Source organism: Macrotis lagotis, chromosome 1, assembly GCF_037893015.1.
Source record: "Macrotis lagotis isolate mMagLag1 chromosome 1, bilby.v1.9.chrom.fasta, whole genome shotgun sequence".
NCBI lineage: Eukaryota > Metazoa > Chordata > Mammalia > Peramelemorphia > Peramelidae > Macrotis > Macrotis lagotis.
This window is the reverse complement of record NC_133658.1, coordinates 64,519,900-64,539,762: the sequence shown is the minus strand read 5'-3', so window position 1 is coordinate 64,539,762 and position 19,863 is coordinate 64,519,900. Positions and strand designations below refer to the sequence as shown.

The 19,863-nt window shown below is 41.9% G+C and overlaps 1 protein-coding gene across 1 annotated transcript in view; it reads right to left on the bottom strand.

Annotated features, from left to right (window-relative positions):
• Positions 1 to 15,793, bottom strand: part of CMTM4 (CKLF like MARVEL transmembrane domain containing 4) — an 87,493-nt gene extending 71,700 nt beyond the window's left edge. The window contains exon 1 of the mRNA XM_074203137.1: positions 15,593 to 15,793. Within this exon, the coding sequence (XP_074059238.1) occupies positions 15,593 to 15,778 (186 nt within the window). The 5' untranslated portion in view covers positions 15,779 to 15,793. The remainder of the gene's footprint in view (positions 1 to 15,592) is intronic.
• Positions 15,794 to 19,863: the final 4,070 nt, after the last annotated feature.

Here is a 19,863-nt window from a genome sequence, read left to right as displayed (position 1 = left end):
AGCTGTGAACTCATCCAACCCTTCTGGAGAGCTATTTGGAACTATGCCCAAAGAGCAACAAAAAATGTGCATACCCTTTGACCCAGCAATACCACTACTGGGTCTATACCCTGAAGAGATGAAGAAAAAAAGGGTAAAAACATTACTTGTACAAAAATATTTATAGCAGCCCTGTTCGTGGTGGCAAAGAATTGGAAATCCAGTAAATGTCCTTCAATTAGGGAATGGCTTAGCAAACTGCAGTATATGTATGTCATGGAACACTATTGTTCTATTAGAAACCAGGAGGGATGGGATTTCAGGGAAACCTGGAGGGATTTGCATGAACTGATGCTGAGTGAGATAAGCAGAACCAGAAAAACACTGTACACCCTAACAGCAACAAGAGAGTGATGTTCAACCTTGAAGGACTTGTTCATTCCATCAGTGCAACAATCGGGAACAATTTTGGGCTGTCTGCAAAGGAGGGTGCCATCTGTATCCAGATAAGGAGCTGTGGAGTTTGAACAAAGTGCAAGGACTATTCCCTTTAATTTAGAAAAAATTAGATATCTTATTGTCTGATCTTGTCACCTCTTAGACTTCTCTTCTTTAAGGATATGATTTCTCTCTCATCACACCCAATTTGAATCAAGGTACAACATGGAAACAAAGTAAAGACTGACAAAGTACTTTCCATGGGGGGGGATGGGGGGAGGGAAGCAAGATTGGGGGGGAAAATTGTAAAACTCAAATAATATCTTTAATAAAATAAATTTAAAAGAATACTGAAGTCATGTGATCAAGTTCTATACTTAATAATTCTAGCTTTAAACTGCCTAGTAGGGGCGGCCAGGTGGCGTAGTGGATAAAGCACCTGCCCTGGAGTCAGGAGTACCTGGGTTCAAATCCAGTCTCAGACACTTAATAATTACCTAGCCGTGTGGCCTTGGGCAAGCCACTTAACCCCATTTGCCTTGCAAAAACCTAAAAAAAAAAAAAAATGAATAAACTGCCTAGTGGAAGGTCCAGTATTTTAAGAGACTTACAATTTCAAAGGGGTTAACAAACAAAAGGTGCTCTTTCATTTTAATCTCTGAGAACCTTTGATCGATCAACTAGAAATTTAAATTAAAATTTATAATTTATATAAAATATACATTTTAAATTTATAAAATTTAAAATACATTTCCCGTGAGGAATAAGGACAGCTCATCATTTTTAAAGAGCTTTGTTCACACAGGGCTTTTGAAAAATGTGTTATAAAGTAGTGCAATCTTTCTCCAACAGAGAAGAAAATCTAGAAGATATATGACAGCTCATAAATATGAGATAAGACTGGAACTCAGGTCTTAAAACTCTAGACTCAGTGGGGTTCCCCTCCAAACACCACTGCGACAAGTGCACAAAGAGGTTAATGACTGTTGAGCAATTTATCAGGTGAGAAGAAGGAGCTCACAACCAACCAATCAATCTGGTCACAGGAAGGCAAGGAGGCCAGCTCATCAGTATGCAAGCTGGGTCAGTTGCTGGGGAACTGGGAAACAAGAAACAAAAACCAAGACCTTGGTATAAGTAAAGGCATTGCTGAGATGGGGTCAGGGAGAATGTCCTGCAGCTTCACGGAGTGGGTTTATAGTTTGGGAGAATGAGAGAGAAAAGCCCATGAGAAACTTGGAAGATTCACACTGAAGAGCTTTCCAGCCTAGGCAGGCAGTAGAGAAAAGAGGTGTTGGATCTTCCTTAAGAAGTCAAATGGGTTGGGGCGGCTAGATGGCATAGTGGATAGAGCACCAGCCTTGGAGTCAGGAGGACCTGGGTTCAAATCCAATCTCAGACACCTAATAATTACCTAGCTGTGTGGCCTTGGGCAAGCCACTTAACCCCATTTGCCTTGCAAAAATCTAAAAAAAACAAAACAAAACAAAAAGAAGTCAAATAACCAGTGCTGCCTTTTAAGCCTAGAGAAGGTAGCCTGTGGACAGAGTTCCAGATTGTCCCATCTGGACAGCCTCACCTGTAGTTAAAGCTCTCTTGGGTCAATTTTTGGACATCTGCCTATGCTGTCAGCTGTACTTTATGAAGAATAACACTACTGTCCAAGAATGACCTGTTTTCCTCCAAATGAAAATCAAGGGAAAGTACCAAGATGAATGAATGAAAAAAACATTTATTATGTAGTTATTTTATGCACTACATTCCAAAGATAAAAATAGAAAAAATTACAGTCTTTTCTCAAGTAGATCACAGGCTAACAGAGGAATCAGTATGCAAAGTAACTATGTACAAAAACTATGGGAAGGATAAATGGAAATAATCAACAAAGGAAAGACACCAGGTTTTAAGGGGGATCAGCTTCCTGATGTGAAGTTTATCTGGAACTTAAAAGGAAGCCAAGGAAATCAGGGAAGTCAAGAGACAGAGCTGAGAAGAGAAAACATTCCAGCCATGGGGACAGCCAGTAAAAATACCTAGTGTCTGGAGATGGAAGGTCAGCAAGGAAGCCAATGATGCAGGATAGAGGAGTTGATAAGTTTAAGAAGTTTGGGGGGGGGGGGTGGAGAACAGGTTATAAAGGGCTTTATATTTGATTCTGGTTGTGAGGAAAATTCTTTAGAGTTTATAAATCATTATATAAATTAACCAATATCATTGGAGCAATTGACAGATGCAGGGTGGGGGAAAGTAAACTGTATTATTGCCAAGACTGGCTCACTGAGTTCAACAGGCATACCAATGCATGTCCTAGAAGCCAGGAAAGTCCCTCTTTGACTTCAAAATGTAAAATCTTTGACTAAGGTATGAACTCACTTGTGTCCCATTTGGTCCTTTATTCTTCAGAGTTTTAGAAGCAATGTGGACCAATGAGCTGATAATACATGGCTGATGTTCACATACTGGTGCTGTCCCTTTGGACTGAGCCTTGAAAAGGAGCCATTAACATTCCAGGAGATCTGATGAGAAAGTGGAAAGGTTCCATGAAGGCATAGTTTCAAATCTCTTGAGGCCTGTGCATACTTATAAATGCCTCCTAATCCCAGGAGAGGAAGAACCAGTGTCAGATGGAAGCATAGACCAATAAAGAGAGAAAGAGAAACCAGGAGCTAGAGATTCAGAAGAAAAAACAACAAAGCATGTAAGAACAGAAACATCCCAGAGCCAGAAGTCCTAAGATATAGAATCAACTAGAATATATACCTTCAGTGATAATGTGAATCATGATGAGTGTCCCATTCAATTGCATACTTTTTAAAAAATTATTTTATTCATCTATTTTTCCAACTATATGCAATGGTAATGTTCAAGAAACATTTTTTTGCAAGGTTTTGAGTTTTACATTTTTCTCCCTTCCTCCCTTCCTTCCCCCTCCTCCGACATAAAACAATCTAATAGACTATGCACGTATAGCCATGCTAAACATAGATTCATATTAATCGTATTAATCTTTTATTGTGAAATATGAACTAAATCAAAATGAAAAAAGAGAAAAACATAATACCTAAGACAACTTTCAAAAATTGAAGATGGTAAGCTTTGGTCTGCATTTGAATCCCACAGTTTCTTCTCTGAATGTGGACGGTATTTTCCATCACAAGTCTTTTAGAATTGTCTGTGATTACTGTGATGCTGAAATGAACAAGTCCACTATAGTTGATCACCATCCAATAGTGCTGTTAAGGTATATAATGTTCTTCTGAGTTTTCAATTGCATACTTTCAGATAACATATTAAGCAAGTTATCTTCAGCCAAAAATAGTATTTCTTGATTATCCATTGTACCCTAACCAAATTCACTAGGAAATGCTCCTGGAAAATGACCACCAATTCTGATTAAGTCATTTCTTCACTGACATTATGAACTTCTCACCAATAATCAAGACATAGAACAAAAAGCTCCAAGTTTCCACCTTAAAACAACTCAATCTCCTCCCCCTCAAAAAAAAACAAAAACACATTGTATGTTTCACATAGTAAGATAAGGGGGCCAGGAGTGTGGCCCTGTGGGATGGGAGTGAGAAGGGAATGAGTCACAATGAAGAATGGTAAAGCAGGAGTCCAAGTGTCAAGAAATATCTTCATTATCTTATTTAGAGAGTTGTAGTTACCCTGTCAGACTCTAGAGAAGCATGGAATGAATTACAAACTGATGCTGAGCGAAGGGAGCAGAATCAAGAGACCAACTGTACACATTCACAACAACATTGTGAGTTGATCAATCATGATGGATGCAGCTCCTCTTAGTAGTTCAGAGAACTAGAACAACCCTAGGAGACAGCTATGGACAGTGGAAGAGGAAGAAAACAAAACAAAACCAAAAACCCTACAGAATCTGAATGAACACTATATTCACTTTTTTAAAATTTCTCTTATTTATTTCTTTCCTATCTCATGGTTTTCTTTCTTTTCCCTTAATCCTAATTCCTCAGACCAAAAATAACTATTCTGTAAACATGTTAAACACAAATGTATATATACAATATTCACTGTTCACTGTGACTGTTTACTGATGAGGGAGGGGCGTGGAAAGGGAGGGTGGAAGGGAAAAAAAGTTACTTTGGCTATCCAATTGATTCTCTAAAGATCTGTCCCTCTCTCACCCCAAAGGACTTCCTTCCCTCTCCTCGACTTCTTTAAATCCCCTAGCTTTCGTCCAGGGGCAGGTGCCTCCCAAAGCAATCCAGCTCCAGACAGCTCTAATCTTCCTTTAAAGTCCACTGATCTCCCTTCCAAAGTCCCTTGGTTTTGCTTACCTGTTTACATACTGTCTTCCCCCAGGAGAATGCAAATTCTTTGAGGCATTTGATTTTCATATGTCTAGTGCAAGTGCCTTACACATATAGTAGGCACTTAAGGAATATTTACTGAATTAAATATCAGGACCATAAAGATAACTAGAGTCCCTAGGAAGAGGCTGAGAATGTTCCTATTCAGTAATAATTTTAGCTTTCCCTAACAGTGTTAGGTTAGTTTTGCTCTTCACCCTAGCCTGGCTAACTGCCACCACCACATCAAATCCAGTATCTTTGGCTTTACATTCAAGACACTCGATCAGCTGCTTTCTCCTCCCTTTCCAAGCTCAACTCTCACTCCCACAAGACAGTCCCTGTTTCAAGCAGACCAATCTGTTTGTCATCCCACACACGTCTCACTAATTCTTTACTGCGTTTACTGTCTGTCCTACTGCTTTTGGCACTTAATCATAGACTGCCTTATTTTTTTTTTATTTAACCACTTCATGAGTATATCATATCCCCCCAAAATGATGCATTTCTAGGACATTCTGATATTACAGTTGGAAGAAGCTTCAAAATTCCATCTATAACATCTCCAACAGGTGATTATACAATGTTTCATTGTCCATGACAAAAGATTACTCAGTTATAATGAGAAATTCACTGCCTCTCAAGGCAATTCAGGTCTGACAGCTCTAATCTTCCTTCAAGTCCTCAAGCTCATCCTCTTCCCCAGTGTTACTTCCCCTAAGTACTACCAAAACTTGTCATCTGCCCTGAAACTGAACTCTCCAAGATGAATTAATTCTCCCTATTGGAATATAAGGTTCTTGAGAGCAGAGATTATCTCAATTTTCTGTTTGTACCATCAGATCCTGACACATAATAAGACCTTAATTAACTTCAATTCAATGAATGTTTATTAAGAGCCTACTATGTGCCAGACACTGATAAGTGTTGGGATACAAGAGGCAGAAGGTAACCCCTGCCCTCAAAGAATTTACAGTCTTATGGGGAACAACATGCAAACAAAGAGATACAAAGTAGGAACAAATAAGTAATTAAAAGAGAGCACTATAATTGAGTTAGAAGAAGATTTCCCATTGAAGGTAGAATTTTAGTTGGGACATAAAGGAAGTCAGGGAGGGCAGTAGTTGGGAGCTGAAAGAGAGAATTCCGGATATGGACGACAGTCAGAGAAATTTCCCAGAGCCAAAAGATGAAATGTCTTGTCTGTGGAACAGCCAGGAGGCCAGAGTAAATGAATCAAAGGATATGTGTTAGGGGGTAAGGTGTAAGAAAACTGAAAGGGGAGGAGAGAACTAGATTATCACAGGTCAAATTGCCAAACAGAGCATTTTGTATTTGCTCCTGGAGGCAACAGGAAGACCCTAGCGATACTGAGTAGAAGGAAGGGCAGGATGACATGATTAGACCTTCAGCTTACAAAAAACACTTTGGTGGCGGAATGTTTTGGAATGGGGAGAGACCTAATGCAGGCAGACTGTTATTTGTCCTTCATTCTCAAAGACGACCATGACATAAGGGAGGTGATGCCAAGACTAGCAGGTGAATTGGATTTAAGTGAGAAGGGCTGTGCAAAGTCACCAGACTCACTCTCTCCTCTGGAGCCTTCTGGGTCCAGTGACAACAGATGGCCCTGAATATAATGCAAGACCTTGGTCTTTTTAAATTAAGGTCTTTCCCAAACAAAACCTATTCGGTGATTCAGGTTAGGTGAGAGATAAGGCAAAAAAAAAGTGACTTCTTTTATCTGCTTTTAAAAAACAATAATAATCTTGGTTAGCGGAAAACCCTGATGGTTTCTAGCTCAAGACAAAAGCAATTGCTATTTAACACTCACTCTGAGCCATCAGGGTCCAAAGAAAAACCAGAGAGGCTTGGATTGGGGTGTATTGTTGGTCAGTCAATGAGGACCAGGGTGATCTGGCTGTAAGGAATGATACTTAAAAAGAAATCTAGCCCATAAACTCCAAGATACCTAGCAAGGTTCAGTGATCAAAATTTATATTGGGCAGAGCACCCTATAAAGGTATGATACCTCATATGGCAGGGAGGAAGGGAGGAAAAGAAGGAAGGAGGGGAGGGAAGGGAAAGGGAGGAAGGGGGGAGGAAGGGAGGAAGGCAAGAAGGAACAGACAGGAAGGCAAGCAGGCAGGCAAGAAGGAAGGAGCTGTCATTACCCAACTGGACTAAGGAGTGATCAGATAGGGAAAGAGGAAAATCAGAAAAGAGTGGTATGCCAGAAACCTAAAGAGAAGAGAGTATCAAAGAAGAGTGATCAACTTCAAAGACTGAAGAGAAGACTGTGAAAAGGCCACCAGATTTAGCAACTAAGAAATCATGAGGTGGGGGCAGCTAGGTGGTGCAGTGGATAGAGCACTGGCCCTGGAATCAGGAGGACCTGAGTTCAAATCTGAACTCAAGAAACTTAATAATTGCATGGCTGTGTGACCTTGGGCAAGTCACTTAACCTCATTGCCTTAAATAAAAAAATAAATCATGCCTTCTCATCTCTGGGTATACCCAGGGTGAGCTTCACCCACTTAATTTCACAGGACACTCAGGCTAAGACTTGACTCAGCATTTAGGCTTGCATTGTGATCACTTGTGGGCATGTCTTAATGACTCTACTAATATCCTTGAGGTCAGTGACAATCTTTTTTCAGAGAAGTAATATCCTATACTAGAAAAATCTCTGGACTTGGGAATCAAGCAAATCTAGGTTCAGATCTGAGTCTGACATTTACTCACTGTACAATTCTGGCAAGCATTTAATCTCAATTTAATCTCAGTTTCCTAATCTGTAAAGTGAGGGAAAAAATACAAATAATGATAATTATATCTTTAAAATTTAAATTTTTATTTATTTTTTCAACTATATGCAGAGTAAGAACTATATATATCCAAAGTATTCTTATAAGAAAAGCTCTTTCCAAATATCAAAATGTTATATAAATGCTAATTATTTTATTTCCCCAGCACCTAGTACAGTGCAGTTATAATAGTATTTATACAGTTTTAAATTGTACAAAATGCTTTAAAGTATTTTATCCTCACAACAGATGAAGAAACTGAATCAGATAGCAGTTAAGTGATTTGCCCAGAGTCACAAAGCTATTAAGTGTCAAATCCTGAGGCTGGATTTGAACCCAGATCTTCCTGACTCCCAGAATTTTATATACTATGTCCCCTTATGATATACAGAACTCAACATAAATCTCTCTCAAGAAATTTAACTGAAAAGGTCTCCCTGAGATGAGTGTGACAATCTCTTTGCAAACTGCAGTCACTGCACAATTTCAATAACCACATTCCCTATTTTCTATCCAATATTTACCGAGTTTAATGCCAGACAAAGCCAGCAATCTCACTCCGCTTCCAAATATTAAAAAGCTGCCTCCTAAGCAAAAGTTGCTATTTCCTATTAAAACCCTTCTTTAAAAAAAAATATAAAATTACTAAAAAGAACATTGTTTCTTGCTATTCTTTCTACATGTCTTCAACATTTTCACTTCATGTTATGATTATAATTATAACTTGCCCAGGAACACAATAAAATGACAGAAGTGTTAAGTACCAAGTGTCAAAGCTGAGATAAGAATCAAGGCCTCCTGACTCAAACACATTCTACTGGGCTGTTTTTTTTATATATTATTATATTTGGGTTTTGCCTTTACCATATAAGATATTGCTCATGTTTTTCTACCACATACACCCAGAATCCCCTCCCCAACTTCCAAGGCCTAGTCTTTCTCAACTATTCCAGTTCCCATAGACTTCTCTTTTAATAGTTTCTGACATATAATTTAATATTTGTTTACAGACTGCCTTTTATTTAACTATTTCATATGTAGCCCTTGAGATTAAGAACTTTGTTATGTCTCACATAACACTTCCCAATTTTCGCCATCCCAAATTTCTTTCAAACTCTTCAGACAAAGTCAGCAAAATTACTATAAACAGAATGTTGGTCTTAGCAGTTCTATATGACCTATTTTAAAGATCTTTTTTTTTTTTGCAAGGCACTGAGGTTACATGACTTGCTCAAGTTTGCACAGTAAGTATCTGAGGTCGAATTTGAACTCAGGTCCTTCAAACTCCAGAACCAGTGCTCTATCCACGGCACACCTAGCGCCAATACAATTCAAAAAAGGCTGGAAGTCCTTGAGAACATTTCATTTTGACCCCCTCATTTTATGAATGAGGAAGCCAAGGCCTTGAAAAGGAAATGACTTACCCTTAGTGGCTGAGTTGGAACTATTCAACATTTATTGAGCTATATGAAAGGAACTGTGTTAGGCCTCTCTAATCTGGTCATTATTTCTATATTTCCTAATAATTTGTGAATGATCTGAATACTGTCAGAGTAATAAACCAAGGGAAAGACTTAACTAGTGGCCTTTATAAGATCTAATATTTTAGCTACATAACTTTGAATAAACTATGACCACATTCAGGTAAGTGTTAGCTTAGCCCTAACTTTTCATTTCTTCTCAAGTAATTAGAAACATCAGCAAATATTCATTCAACAAGCATTTTTTAAATAGTTATTGGGGACCAAGAACTTCTCTAGCTACTGGAGATACAAAATCACAATTGAAAACAGTACTACCCCTGTCCCCCATGGGTGAAGAGGGGAAAAGAATATGGACATACACAAGCACAAAATAAATACAAAATAATTTGGAGACAGAGGAAGAGAAAGGTTCACTACTAAGGGTACTTATATAGAAGTAACACTGAAGGGTACCTGACCACACAAACTTTAATGTGTAATATCACTGGATACTATTCTCAACCACCCTCTCTACTTCAAAAGTCTCCCTGGCTTCCTTTTGGCTGCCTTTTATTTAAAATACCAAATATCGACTCCTTATTAAATCTTTCAAGCCCTTCAGAATTTGGCTCCAGACCATTTATCAAGGCTAATAACACATCACTGCCTTTAAGATTCTCCCTCCTCCAGTCTCTCCTTCACCCTACTAGAAAGGTGATATTTCTAAAAAGTAAGTCTGACTTTATTGTCTCCCCACCCCCATGCAATAAAGCTTGGTGCCTCCCTATTAACTCAAGAATCAAATGGAAAATTTGTATGGCTCCAGATACCCTTCAAAACCTGCCCCCTCCTGCCTTTTCAGTCTTCTTATACTTCACTGGTCTCCCTTAAAGTTCCTTAAATATATGATGCTCTACTTTCACTGGCTGCCCCATGCCTGCAATTCTGGTTTCCCTAGCCTCCTTCAAGTCTCAGTTAAAATCACCTCCTGCAAGAAGCTTTTTCCTATCCATCCTTAATACTAGTTCTTTCTCTCTGAAATTATTATATATCTTTACAGAAATCTTACATTTTTAATAACTTTAAAATGCACTAAGACTTTTGGGACACCCTATAGATCTAGTTTGTCCATAGTTATTTGCAAGTTATTTCTCCCCATTGGACTCGTTTTTGCCTTTCTTTGTACCCCCAGTGTTTAGCATGGCAAGCCCTTAATAAATGCCTGATTGCTTTATCTGATATTATATACACACACACACACACACACACACACACACACACACACACACACACACATTACATCCTATGTTCCAGCCAGGCATTCAAGTCTTTGTACAGGCAGCCCCTCCTCCAAGAACCATCTTCATATCAACAAATATTTGTGCTAAAGTCTGGTTCCATTATCAGAGTTCACCAGACAAATCAATCTATCGACTAACAACAGCCATTCACAACCACCCACACACAATCAAGAAACAGTTTTCAATCTGCTAATTCTTTCTGTGTCCCAGAGAGAGATTTCCTCTAAGTCAAATTAAGCCAGTGCCTTTCTTTCAAATCCTTGAAGTTTCAGCTTTGCAACTAGACTTCCCTGGAACCCAGAGACTTTCATTTCCCAGAAGTTGCCCAGTGGGTCTCAAAGGAATAATGTCGCCAAACTGTTTATGGTCTGAACTATGATATATCTGATTGTCTTCAAACCTCCAACTTTTCCAACTTCTTAGAGAGAGACAAGTGGCACTCAGCCACTGAAGATTGAGCAATAACAGGTCTGTGAGGCCTTTAGAAGCTATTCCCATGAACTACCAAGGCAGGTTAAGTTAGTTTTACTCTACTGATGAAGATTTGTCACACAGAACAAGTGGAACTATAGCTCCATATAGCTGAGGTGCCTCACTGATCTGGGAAAAGACCTACATATAAAAGGCCAGGTTCTCCCATTGTATCCAGGCCAACACCAATACTCCTATTCCTAATATATCAGACTATTGGGTTCAGATGATTCTTAGAGAGATAACGAGAATGGTGTCTTTGTGCACTTTAATCCAAATTACATGCATGTCATGACATCACTTCCTTTGAAACTGAAGGAATATTGATAATATTTGTGCTTAACCTTGGTTTTTCCCATTTCCCTCTTCCCTCCTACATACCAATAACTATCTTTTTAAAAAAATTTTTCCTACCTTTATTTAGCAGGAGATATATAGTATCCCATCTAGTAGAATATCTGTTTATATCTCCAGGGGCTGGGTAAATGGAGGTGGGAGTTGTTTCATTGTTTCTCATAAAGCTAAAAATGGAAAGATCCCAAACAGCAGAGCATTCAAAAACCCTTTCCAAGGTTGTGGGGCTGAGTCACAGCCCACCTGCCATCAAGCTTGACAATACAACAGCCTTAGATTTGTAAGGGACTTCAAAGAATGCCTAACCCATGCCTGTAATGTGTCTCTTCTTCAGGACATCCCCTACCAGAGGCCTTTCCAGTGAGGAATCTGAAAATGATGGCAATGTTCTATATAGGCTGAGGAAGCCCATTCCAAATGCCCAGACCACCAACTGCTAGAAATTAATCTCTCTCCTTCCCCTCCTCTCTCTCTCTCTCTCTCTCTCTCTCTCTCTCTCTCTCTCTCTCTCTCTCTCACACACACACACACACACAGCCCCAACCCAATTCTGTCACTGAGCCAAATTCTGCTATCTTTTATAGCTTCTCTTCCTAGTCTCTTCGGGACCACAAAATAAGCATGCTACCTCTTTCATTCCAGTCAGGTTTTAAAACAGTCCAAAATGCACTTCTTGCTTTCTTGCTTTTGCCTTAACCAAAAAAAAAAAAAAATAGGTGTTTGCTAGTATTATGACAAGATAACTGTTAGATGTCCACATCATAGCTCATTCTTATTTAGCAGTTAAGAAGACTGATGAGGCTATTCAAATGAAGAATATGATCTGAAGAGAGTGAATGGCTTGTTCTGACCAATTTATAAGGCTTCTCTAAAAAGGTCAGAAATACCATACAATGAAGAATGATCATTACTATTCTGTGATGATGTGACTGAGTTTTTAACTACTTTTATGTGTTTTGCTTGTTTTTTCCAAAAGCATTCAAGATTCTACATAATGTAGCTTCCTTGTCTGCCTAAAACCCTTCATACTTTTCAACCCCAACAAACCTACTAATAACTATTCCCCAATTCTTTCCTCTCTTGTCTCTCCCATTCATTCCATCTCCTACACCTGGCATTGATTCCCCACCCAAATGGGCCTCTTCGAGGTCTCCCTAGCTTGACTGCCACCCCCCCCTAGAAAGCCTTCCATTAGCATTCAGCTTCAAGTCATCTTTCCTCTATTTTGCATTACGGTATTTTTCCTAGATCTTTCTTTTTTAACTTAGTCCATTTTAATCGTTATCATAATTACATAGTAACAACAATAATAATAGCTAGTATTTCCAAATTGCTTTAAAGGTTGTAAATTGCATTAAACAACCCCAGAATGTAGAGTGTATAATTACTTCTGTTTTACAGATACGGAACCAGCGGGAGACAAAGGTTGTAAGACTTGCCCTGGGTCACAGAACTAGGAAGTTTCTAAAGCCGCATTTGAACTTGGGTCTTCCTACACCAGATCCAACACCTAGGCAACTGCGCTACCCAGCTACTGCTTACCCTAATTTTAACCAACAAAGTTACTTTTTCTCTTTAAAGAACCTATGGGTTGTCTTTGGGGGGGGGGGATGGTTGGAACCCTAACTAGTCCAATTCTTTCAGCTTACAAATGTTAAAAATGAGGCCCCAGGGCGGTTAAATGAATTACTCAAGTCACAGAAGCAAAGCAAGTAAGATGCCCAGGACGCAAAAGGTGTCTCAAATACAGTTAAGTATTTAAATATTCATAGAAGCTCAGGATTTGGAAAGAAGGAATTTGAGGCATATCTAGTTCAATACCTTTTTTTTAAAATGGGAGGAAGCTCACAGCCGGAGAGCAAGCTAATATGACAAAGGTCATACAGAGTCGAAGTTCAAACCCAGATCTTCTTACTCCAAATTCTAAGTTCCTGTCACTATACAACAATAGTTATTTGTTAAATGAAGCCTGAGAGCTTAGCATATGTCTACTTGCCTCTGCCCCTTCCACCCCACCATCCATACTTCCTTGTGTCCCCACTCTATAAAGATCAGTCAAATAACTATAAAGTTTCATGTCAAAGAGTATGATTCTCTGTGGCAAAAAGAAACATATCTGACATACCTATTGACACAGAACAACATCACCTTAACAAAAGTAAACAAAAATAAATACCATTAGTTTCCATTTCTAGTCTTAAGTAAATTTTTAGAATTACTTAAATTATTGCCAAAGAATTCGGGAATACAGTGATGATGAGCATCATTTTTAAACAAGTTATTTAAGATGGTCAATTTGAATTTCTCAACTGCTGTCTCTTATTTGCAAAAATCCACAAAGCAAATAATTCAAGTCATTTACTATTGCTCATATATTCCAAGTGGCCCAAAAGCTGGGTTACTTTATTAACTTCTACTTGCACAACTAACACTAATTTGTTCTTTCAAAAAGAATGCATCCCTATCTTCCTGCCCTCTTTCCAATCCAAGCTCATCAATGACACTATATACAAAGTAAAGAGCGCTAATAATCTTGGTAACTATTTCAAACTTTTACCAGATAAAGTCTATTCTAAATTTAAAGGCAACTGTATTTTCTTTCTTTAAAACCTTTCAAACACTTCCCTAAGACTCAAGAGAATGTGTTCTCTCACACAGAGGAGATAACCATTACTCTGTAACTGTGTTATCTACAATCCTGAGATCTTTATTTAAAGATTGACAAATTGTATTATTCCCAAGAAATGCTTTCTGTCCTTTGTAAAGCACAAGGAGCTCAACTCTTAGAAAAACCAAAATACTAAGTATAGTTAAGTATCTATATTGAAAACAGATTCTTTGTGCCCATCACAAAGAACCAACACAGTATTTAGAGGGAAAGAGAGGGGAACAGAACTATAGAGATTTACAAATGAGGAAACTAAGACTCAAAGAAAGGCACATCTAGACCAAGGCTACACAGGTAGGCAACAGAACTAGGATTCAAATTATAATACCAAATTTGGGGTTCTTTCCATTACATCAGGGCTACCACTCCATCAAACGCACAAAACAATAATTCAAGGGAACAGAAATTCAAGGTAAGAGGAGTGCTGTTAGAGGCTGAGGTTTCCTGGAACAGAAGGTAAATCTTTATCAAGACAAGGCCATAAGTACAGGATTTGGACCGTCCATGAGGCAGTTAGAAACTGGAACCTGGGAGGGAAACCGGGCAGGGCTTGGGATATATGGAAATGGATGAAAAAAACACAACTGAGGAAGCAGCAAGGCAGCAAAGAAAGATCTTCTTGTGCATAGGAGACTAAAAGAAAAACCAGCTTCCTTTACTGGGTGTTTACTTCACAGGCTAGGCTGAAGTCTGACCCTGGAGACTGTTAATGAGTGGGAAGGAAGAGTTCTTCAAACGCAGATGAAAACTGCTGCTGAAAACTGATCCTTGCTGTCAGTAAGAGTGGTATCTGTTGGGGAAGCATGAGGAAGAACAGACCCCTGAAACAGGCAGAGACATAGAATTGCTAAGGAAAAGGTCGCTCCCCAACGGGGCTTTAAACCTAGCTACTCCACTTCAGGTTGTTTTGAAACTTCTTGCAAAAAAAAAAAAATTAAGAAAGAAAAGGAAAAAAAGAAATAAAACTGGCCTGGCCACGGGTGGGACTGGTGCCCACTAGGAGGAGGAGGAGGAGGAGGAGGAAGAGGAGAAGGACTGGGTGTGCCCTGCCTGGCCCCAGATGTGAAGAAGAAAGGCACCACTAGGAAAAACTCTTCTTAGGGGCTACCCTAAAGGAAAAGTCACAGGTAGCAGTAAGGTGAAAGAAGATAGCACGATAGTGAAATGAAGCCAGATACCCAGTTCTGCCAAGAATCAGGGAGGCTGTGGACCAGTCACCTAACCCACCTCAGTCTCCTTTTCTTATTTGTGGCACCCGGGGAGGGGTGCTGAGGATGGGAAAGAGTCAGGGACCAGTGCCTGAGAGGATGGAAGGAAGATGGGGCCCAAGCAGGGAGGGATGAGGGAAGGCAAGCCAGCACACAAGGTCAGGGAGGTAACCTGAACCGGTTACCTTGGAGGGAGCACAAGCAGACCAGGAGGGATGGGGAGGGAAGGCGCTCAGATCCGGGGTGAGGGAAGGGGAACCCTATTTCTGGGAAGTGGGGAGACCTCAGGAGAGTGGTCTGCGGGGGGAGGAAGCAAAGCCCCAATCTTGGGGAAGGGGAATCGGAATGGGGAGCAAGGGGGCGGTCTCCCAGTGTTTGGGGGATCCTTGGCTGGGGGGAAAGGGGGCAACTTGGCCGAGCTGGGAGGGGGAGCCTCTGCCTCGGCTGGGAGGCGGGGTGGGGGCCCCCACTAATGTAGAGCCGGGGCGCGGGCTGGGGGAGGAGATCCTGCAGCCCTAGGTGGGGGGCCCTCCGGCGGGGGGGGCGGGGGTCTCGCCCCCCCCCCCCGCATCACGTACCACTTGGGCGAGCTTGAGGCGGCCCGGGGCGCGGCGCAGGTAGTCGGGGCGGCAGCGGAGGCCGCCCAGGCCGCGGCGCTGGCTCACGGGCTCCGTGGTGGGCTGGTAGGGGCTGCTGGCCCCCGAGATCATGGAGCTGCTCGAGGCCTCGCCCTCGAAGCCGTCCGGCTCGTCGCCGCCGCGCATGCTGGCTCCGGGCGGGCTACTCCGCGGCGGGCTGGCTCCGGACGGGCTGGCCCCGGGCGGGCTGCTCCGCGGCGGGCTGGCCCCGGGCGGGCTGGCCCCGGACGCCGCGGCGGGCTGGCCCCGGGCGGGCTGGCCCCGGGCGGGCTGGCCCCGGACGCCGCGGCGGGCTGGCCCCGGGCGGGCTGCTCCGCGGCCGGCCGCCTCCCTCAGCGGCGGGCCCGCGCCGCGCGCATCGCGGCCCGGCCCGGCCGGCCTGGGCGGAGGCACCCCGAGCCGACGCCGCAGGCCGCAGCCGCGCTCGCCGCCTGCTCGGGCTCCGGGGCTCCTGGCGCTGGGGCGCCGCCTCCGCTCGGCGGCGGAAGGGGGCCGGGGCGGGGCGGGGCGGGGCGCCCGCCGGGCCCTCCCCCCGCCCGCTCACCTGCCGCGGCCGCCCCGCCCCGCCCCGCCCCGCCCCCCGGCGCCCGCGCCAGCCCGCGGGCCGGGGGGAGGGGAGGGGGCTCGGGGAGCCAGGAGGGGCGGAGCCCCGTGGCCCAGGCCCGCTGCAGAGGGGTCGTGTCGGGAAGAAAGCTGGGGGGGGAGGGGGCCGAGGAGAGCCTGGGGACCCCGGGGGAGAGGGGCAGGAGCTACTTCCTGAGCAGGGCGCTGGAAGGAAAGGGAGGCCCGGAACACGGAGAGCTTCATGGGGAGCAGGGTGGCCCCAAATCCAGATGCTGCTGCAGACACACGCCATAAGGCTGCCAAGTTCATGGCACTGTCTATACGTCTCAACTTCGGGGGGTGGGTCTTGGGAAAATCCCTTCAGCTCTCTCTGCCTCATTTGTGAGACCTGGATGAGAACATTTACCTTCCAGAGTTGTGATGAGGAGCAAATAGGGTCCTTTTTGTAAAGAGCTTTGCAAGTCTTAAAACTGTATGGCTGTTACACTCTCGCTAACAAGGCCTTGGAGTCAGGAGCAGACACTTGAGGGTCGCTTTACCCTGGTTGCCTCCCGCCCGTGGTCCTCTCCAGTCATCCTGATTCACATCCGGTCACTGGACCCAGATGGCTCTGGAGGAATAAATAAGGCTGAAGACTTAGCATAGCATCCCCTGGCTCAAATCCGATTCACAGACTTGTCCTGGCATCACATCTCTTGGCATCATGGTTTTGTTTTATTTTGCAAGTCAATGGGGTTAAGTGGCTTGCCCAAGGCCACATAGCTAGGTAAATATTAAGCGTCTGAGTCCGGATTTGAACTCAGGTAGGGCCGGTGCTCTATCTACTGCAACACCTAGCGGCCCTATCATGGTCATCCTAAGAAGGATGAACATCATCTTGCTTGTAGACTGAGTCAGGGGCTGCTTCTTAAGAGCAAAGGTTTGAGAGAATTTGACTCAAGAAATTCTGGAACTTCCTCACGAGGAAGTTTCACAGAGGTGAAAGTAGAATAATTCATAATCCGTACCTGAGATGAGTGGCAGGAGGGGTAGTAACAGCAGTAGCTGATTAGGAATAGGAAGAACTTGGGTTTGAGTTTCTAGTAGCTGTTTGACTTGCACTTGATTAGGAGTGGTAAGAACTTGGGTTTGGTTTGCAGTAGCTGTTTGACTTTGGCTAGGTCATGACCTCTCTGGGCTTCATCTCTTCTAGGAATTCTGGTTGAGCTTGTGCCCCAAACTATGTTTTTCTTTTAGACTTTGCATACAACTCTTTTGGAGTCATTCTCTTATTTTTGGGACATGAGTATCCCAGTCACTTAGTAGATTTTTATTCTGGGATTCTTTGGGGAGAGATTGGATCATTCTTACAGCCTACTTTCTCAGGTCTTTATTTGGTTTTTGGTTTTGGGTTTTTTTTCTGTTTGTTTTGGTTAAGGCCAGTCTTTGTACTCCTTGAGAAAATGTCTCCTTTTATCTTCTTGAAGTTTTGAGTATTGTGTTAATTCAGAGTCTAATGTATGCTCAAATTGGGGATCTGAAAGTTTTTAGGACTTTCAAAGTGGTCTGATGCAGAACAATCTGATCTACTGACTCTCCTGGTCTAAGCTCTCAAAATTTTGTGGGTTTGGGTCTGAATAACAAGATTGTTGACTCACTCTCTTTTGAGTTTCAGTAGACTTGCTGCTGGACTCCCCAATTATCAGCCAGCTGGAAAGCTCTGCTGGTTCAGTGTCAGAACTATAGCCTTCCCTTTGGTCTGGGGTTTTTCTTATTATTATTTAGCTGCAAGCTTCAGACTGGCCTGTAGACTGGCACTACTGTTTACATCTTAATTTGCTACTTCCTGGTACTCAGTCTAGGATTGGCAACTACTCTTCGACCCTGGAACATCACCCCTAGGCTCAATGTGACTCAGAACTGGATAGTAGGAAACTAAATTGCCATTTGGTACTGTTCCTTGAACTCTACTCAAGTTTAAGTCCCTTTGTGCTAGGTCTGCCCTGGTACATCACCTCTCCCTTCCTTGGAATGCTTCTGGCCAGACCCTGTCCCTAGTGTTAATAAACCTCTCTTTCTGTCTCCCTATGCTGACTTGGACTGGAAAAATGACTCACTATGATTTTTTTTCTCTTACAAATCCTTATAAGGATTTGATCTGATGTGTTTTCTAGATATATTTGAAGGTGTTTGGGGAGATGGGAGAACTCCCTATACCTCTTCTTATGATTCTACTATCTTGGCTCCTCCTCAACTCCAGATCTTTTTTGTACTGTTATCCAGTCACTCCATTTTTAATGAGTGAGAACAAGAAGTTTCATTTTCACTTTTATGCTACCAGGGTCTAGAATGTAATAGCTTATTGAATTGTACCGAATATCTTCCCCATCTTTTTTCTAATAAAGTTGATTTTGGGGTTTTTTTGTTTTTTTTTGTTTTTATAAAGTTGATTTTTTTAACTTAAATGCAAGACTTCACATTAATCCCCAATTTCATCTCAGAGGTTTGTTGTGAGGAAAGTACTTTTAAATTGTATTTAAAATTTTATTAATATTGTATGGAAGTGAATCATTACTATTTTCAATATTTTCTGGTTTGTTTAGTTTTTCTTTCATAATAATTTTCACATATTCTTTTTTTTTGCAAGGCAAATGGGGTTAAGTGGCTTGCCCAAGGCCACACAGCTAGGTAATTATTAAGTGTCTGAGACTGGATTTGAACCCAGGTACTCCTGACTCCAGGGCCGATGCTTTATTGGCTATGCCACCTAGCCACCCCTTTCATAATAATTTTCACTTAAACTCTTTTCCCCATTAGTTTTACTTTTTTCTTGACTTTTTTTTTTAGGTTTTTTGCAAGGCAAATGGGGTTAAGTGGCTTGCCCAAGGTCACACAGCTAAGTAATTATTAAGTGTCTGAGGCTGGATTTGAACTCAGGTACTCCTGACTCCAGGGCTGGTGCTCTATCCATTGTGCCACCTAGCTGCCCCTTAACCTATCATTTTTTGGTAATATTTTGAATTTTATACATTTTCCTCCTCCCCCCCACAGAAGGCAATCTGATAATCTTTACATTGTTTTCATACTATGCATTGATCAAAATTGAATGTGTTGAGAGAAAAATCATATCCTTGAAGAAAAAATAAAATATAAGAGAAAGCAAAATTATGTGGTACATAAGACAACTTTTTATTTTAAATTGAAGGTAATAGTCTTTGGTCTTTGTTTAAACTCCACACTTCTTTCTCTGGATACAGTTGGTATTCTCCATTGCAGATACCCTAAAATTGTCCCTGATTATTGCACTGGTGGATTGAGCAAGTCCATTAAGGTTGATCATCACCCCCATGTTCCTGTTAGGGTGTACAGTGTTCTTCTGGTTCTGCTTATCTCAGCATCAGTTCATGCAAGTCAAGGAAAAAATATTTAAGAAAAACCTAGGACTACAACTGACCATTTTGTATATAACATTCTACATCTGTTTGTCTCCTACCCTCTCTATACCTCTCTCCTAAAGAGAGAGAGGCATATTTATCAACTGGTGATGATGAAATACCAAGCAACTGACCTGGGTCATTAAGATTTATCAGCTTGATTGCTTTTTACATTGTTTTCCTTCATGGTATTGTAATGATTACATATTTTTCTGGTTCTACTCACTTTCCTCA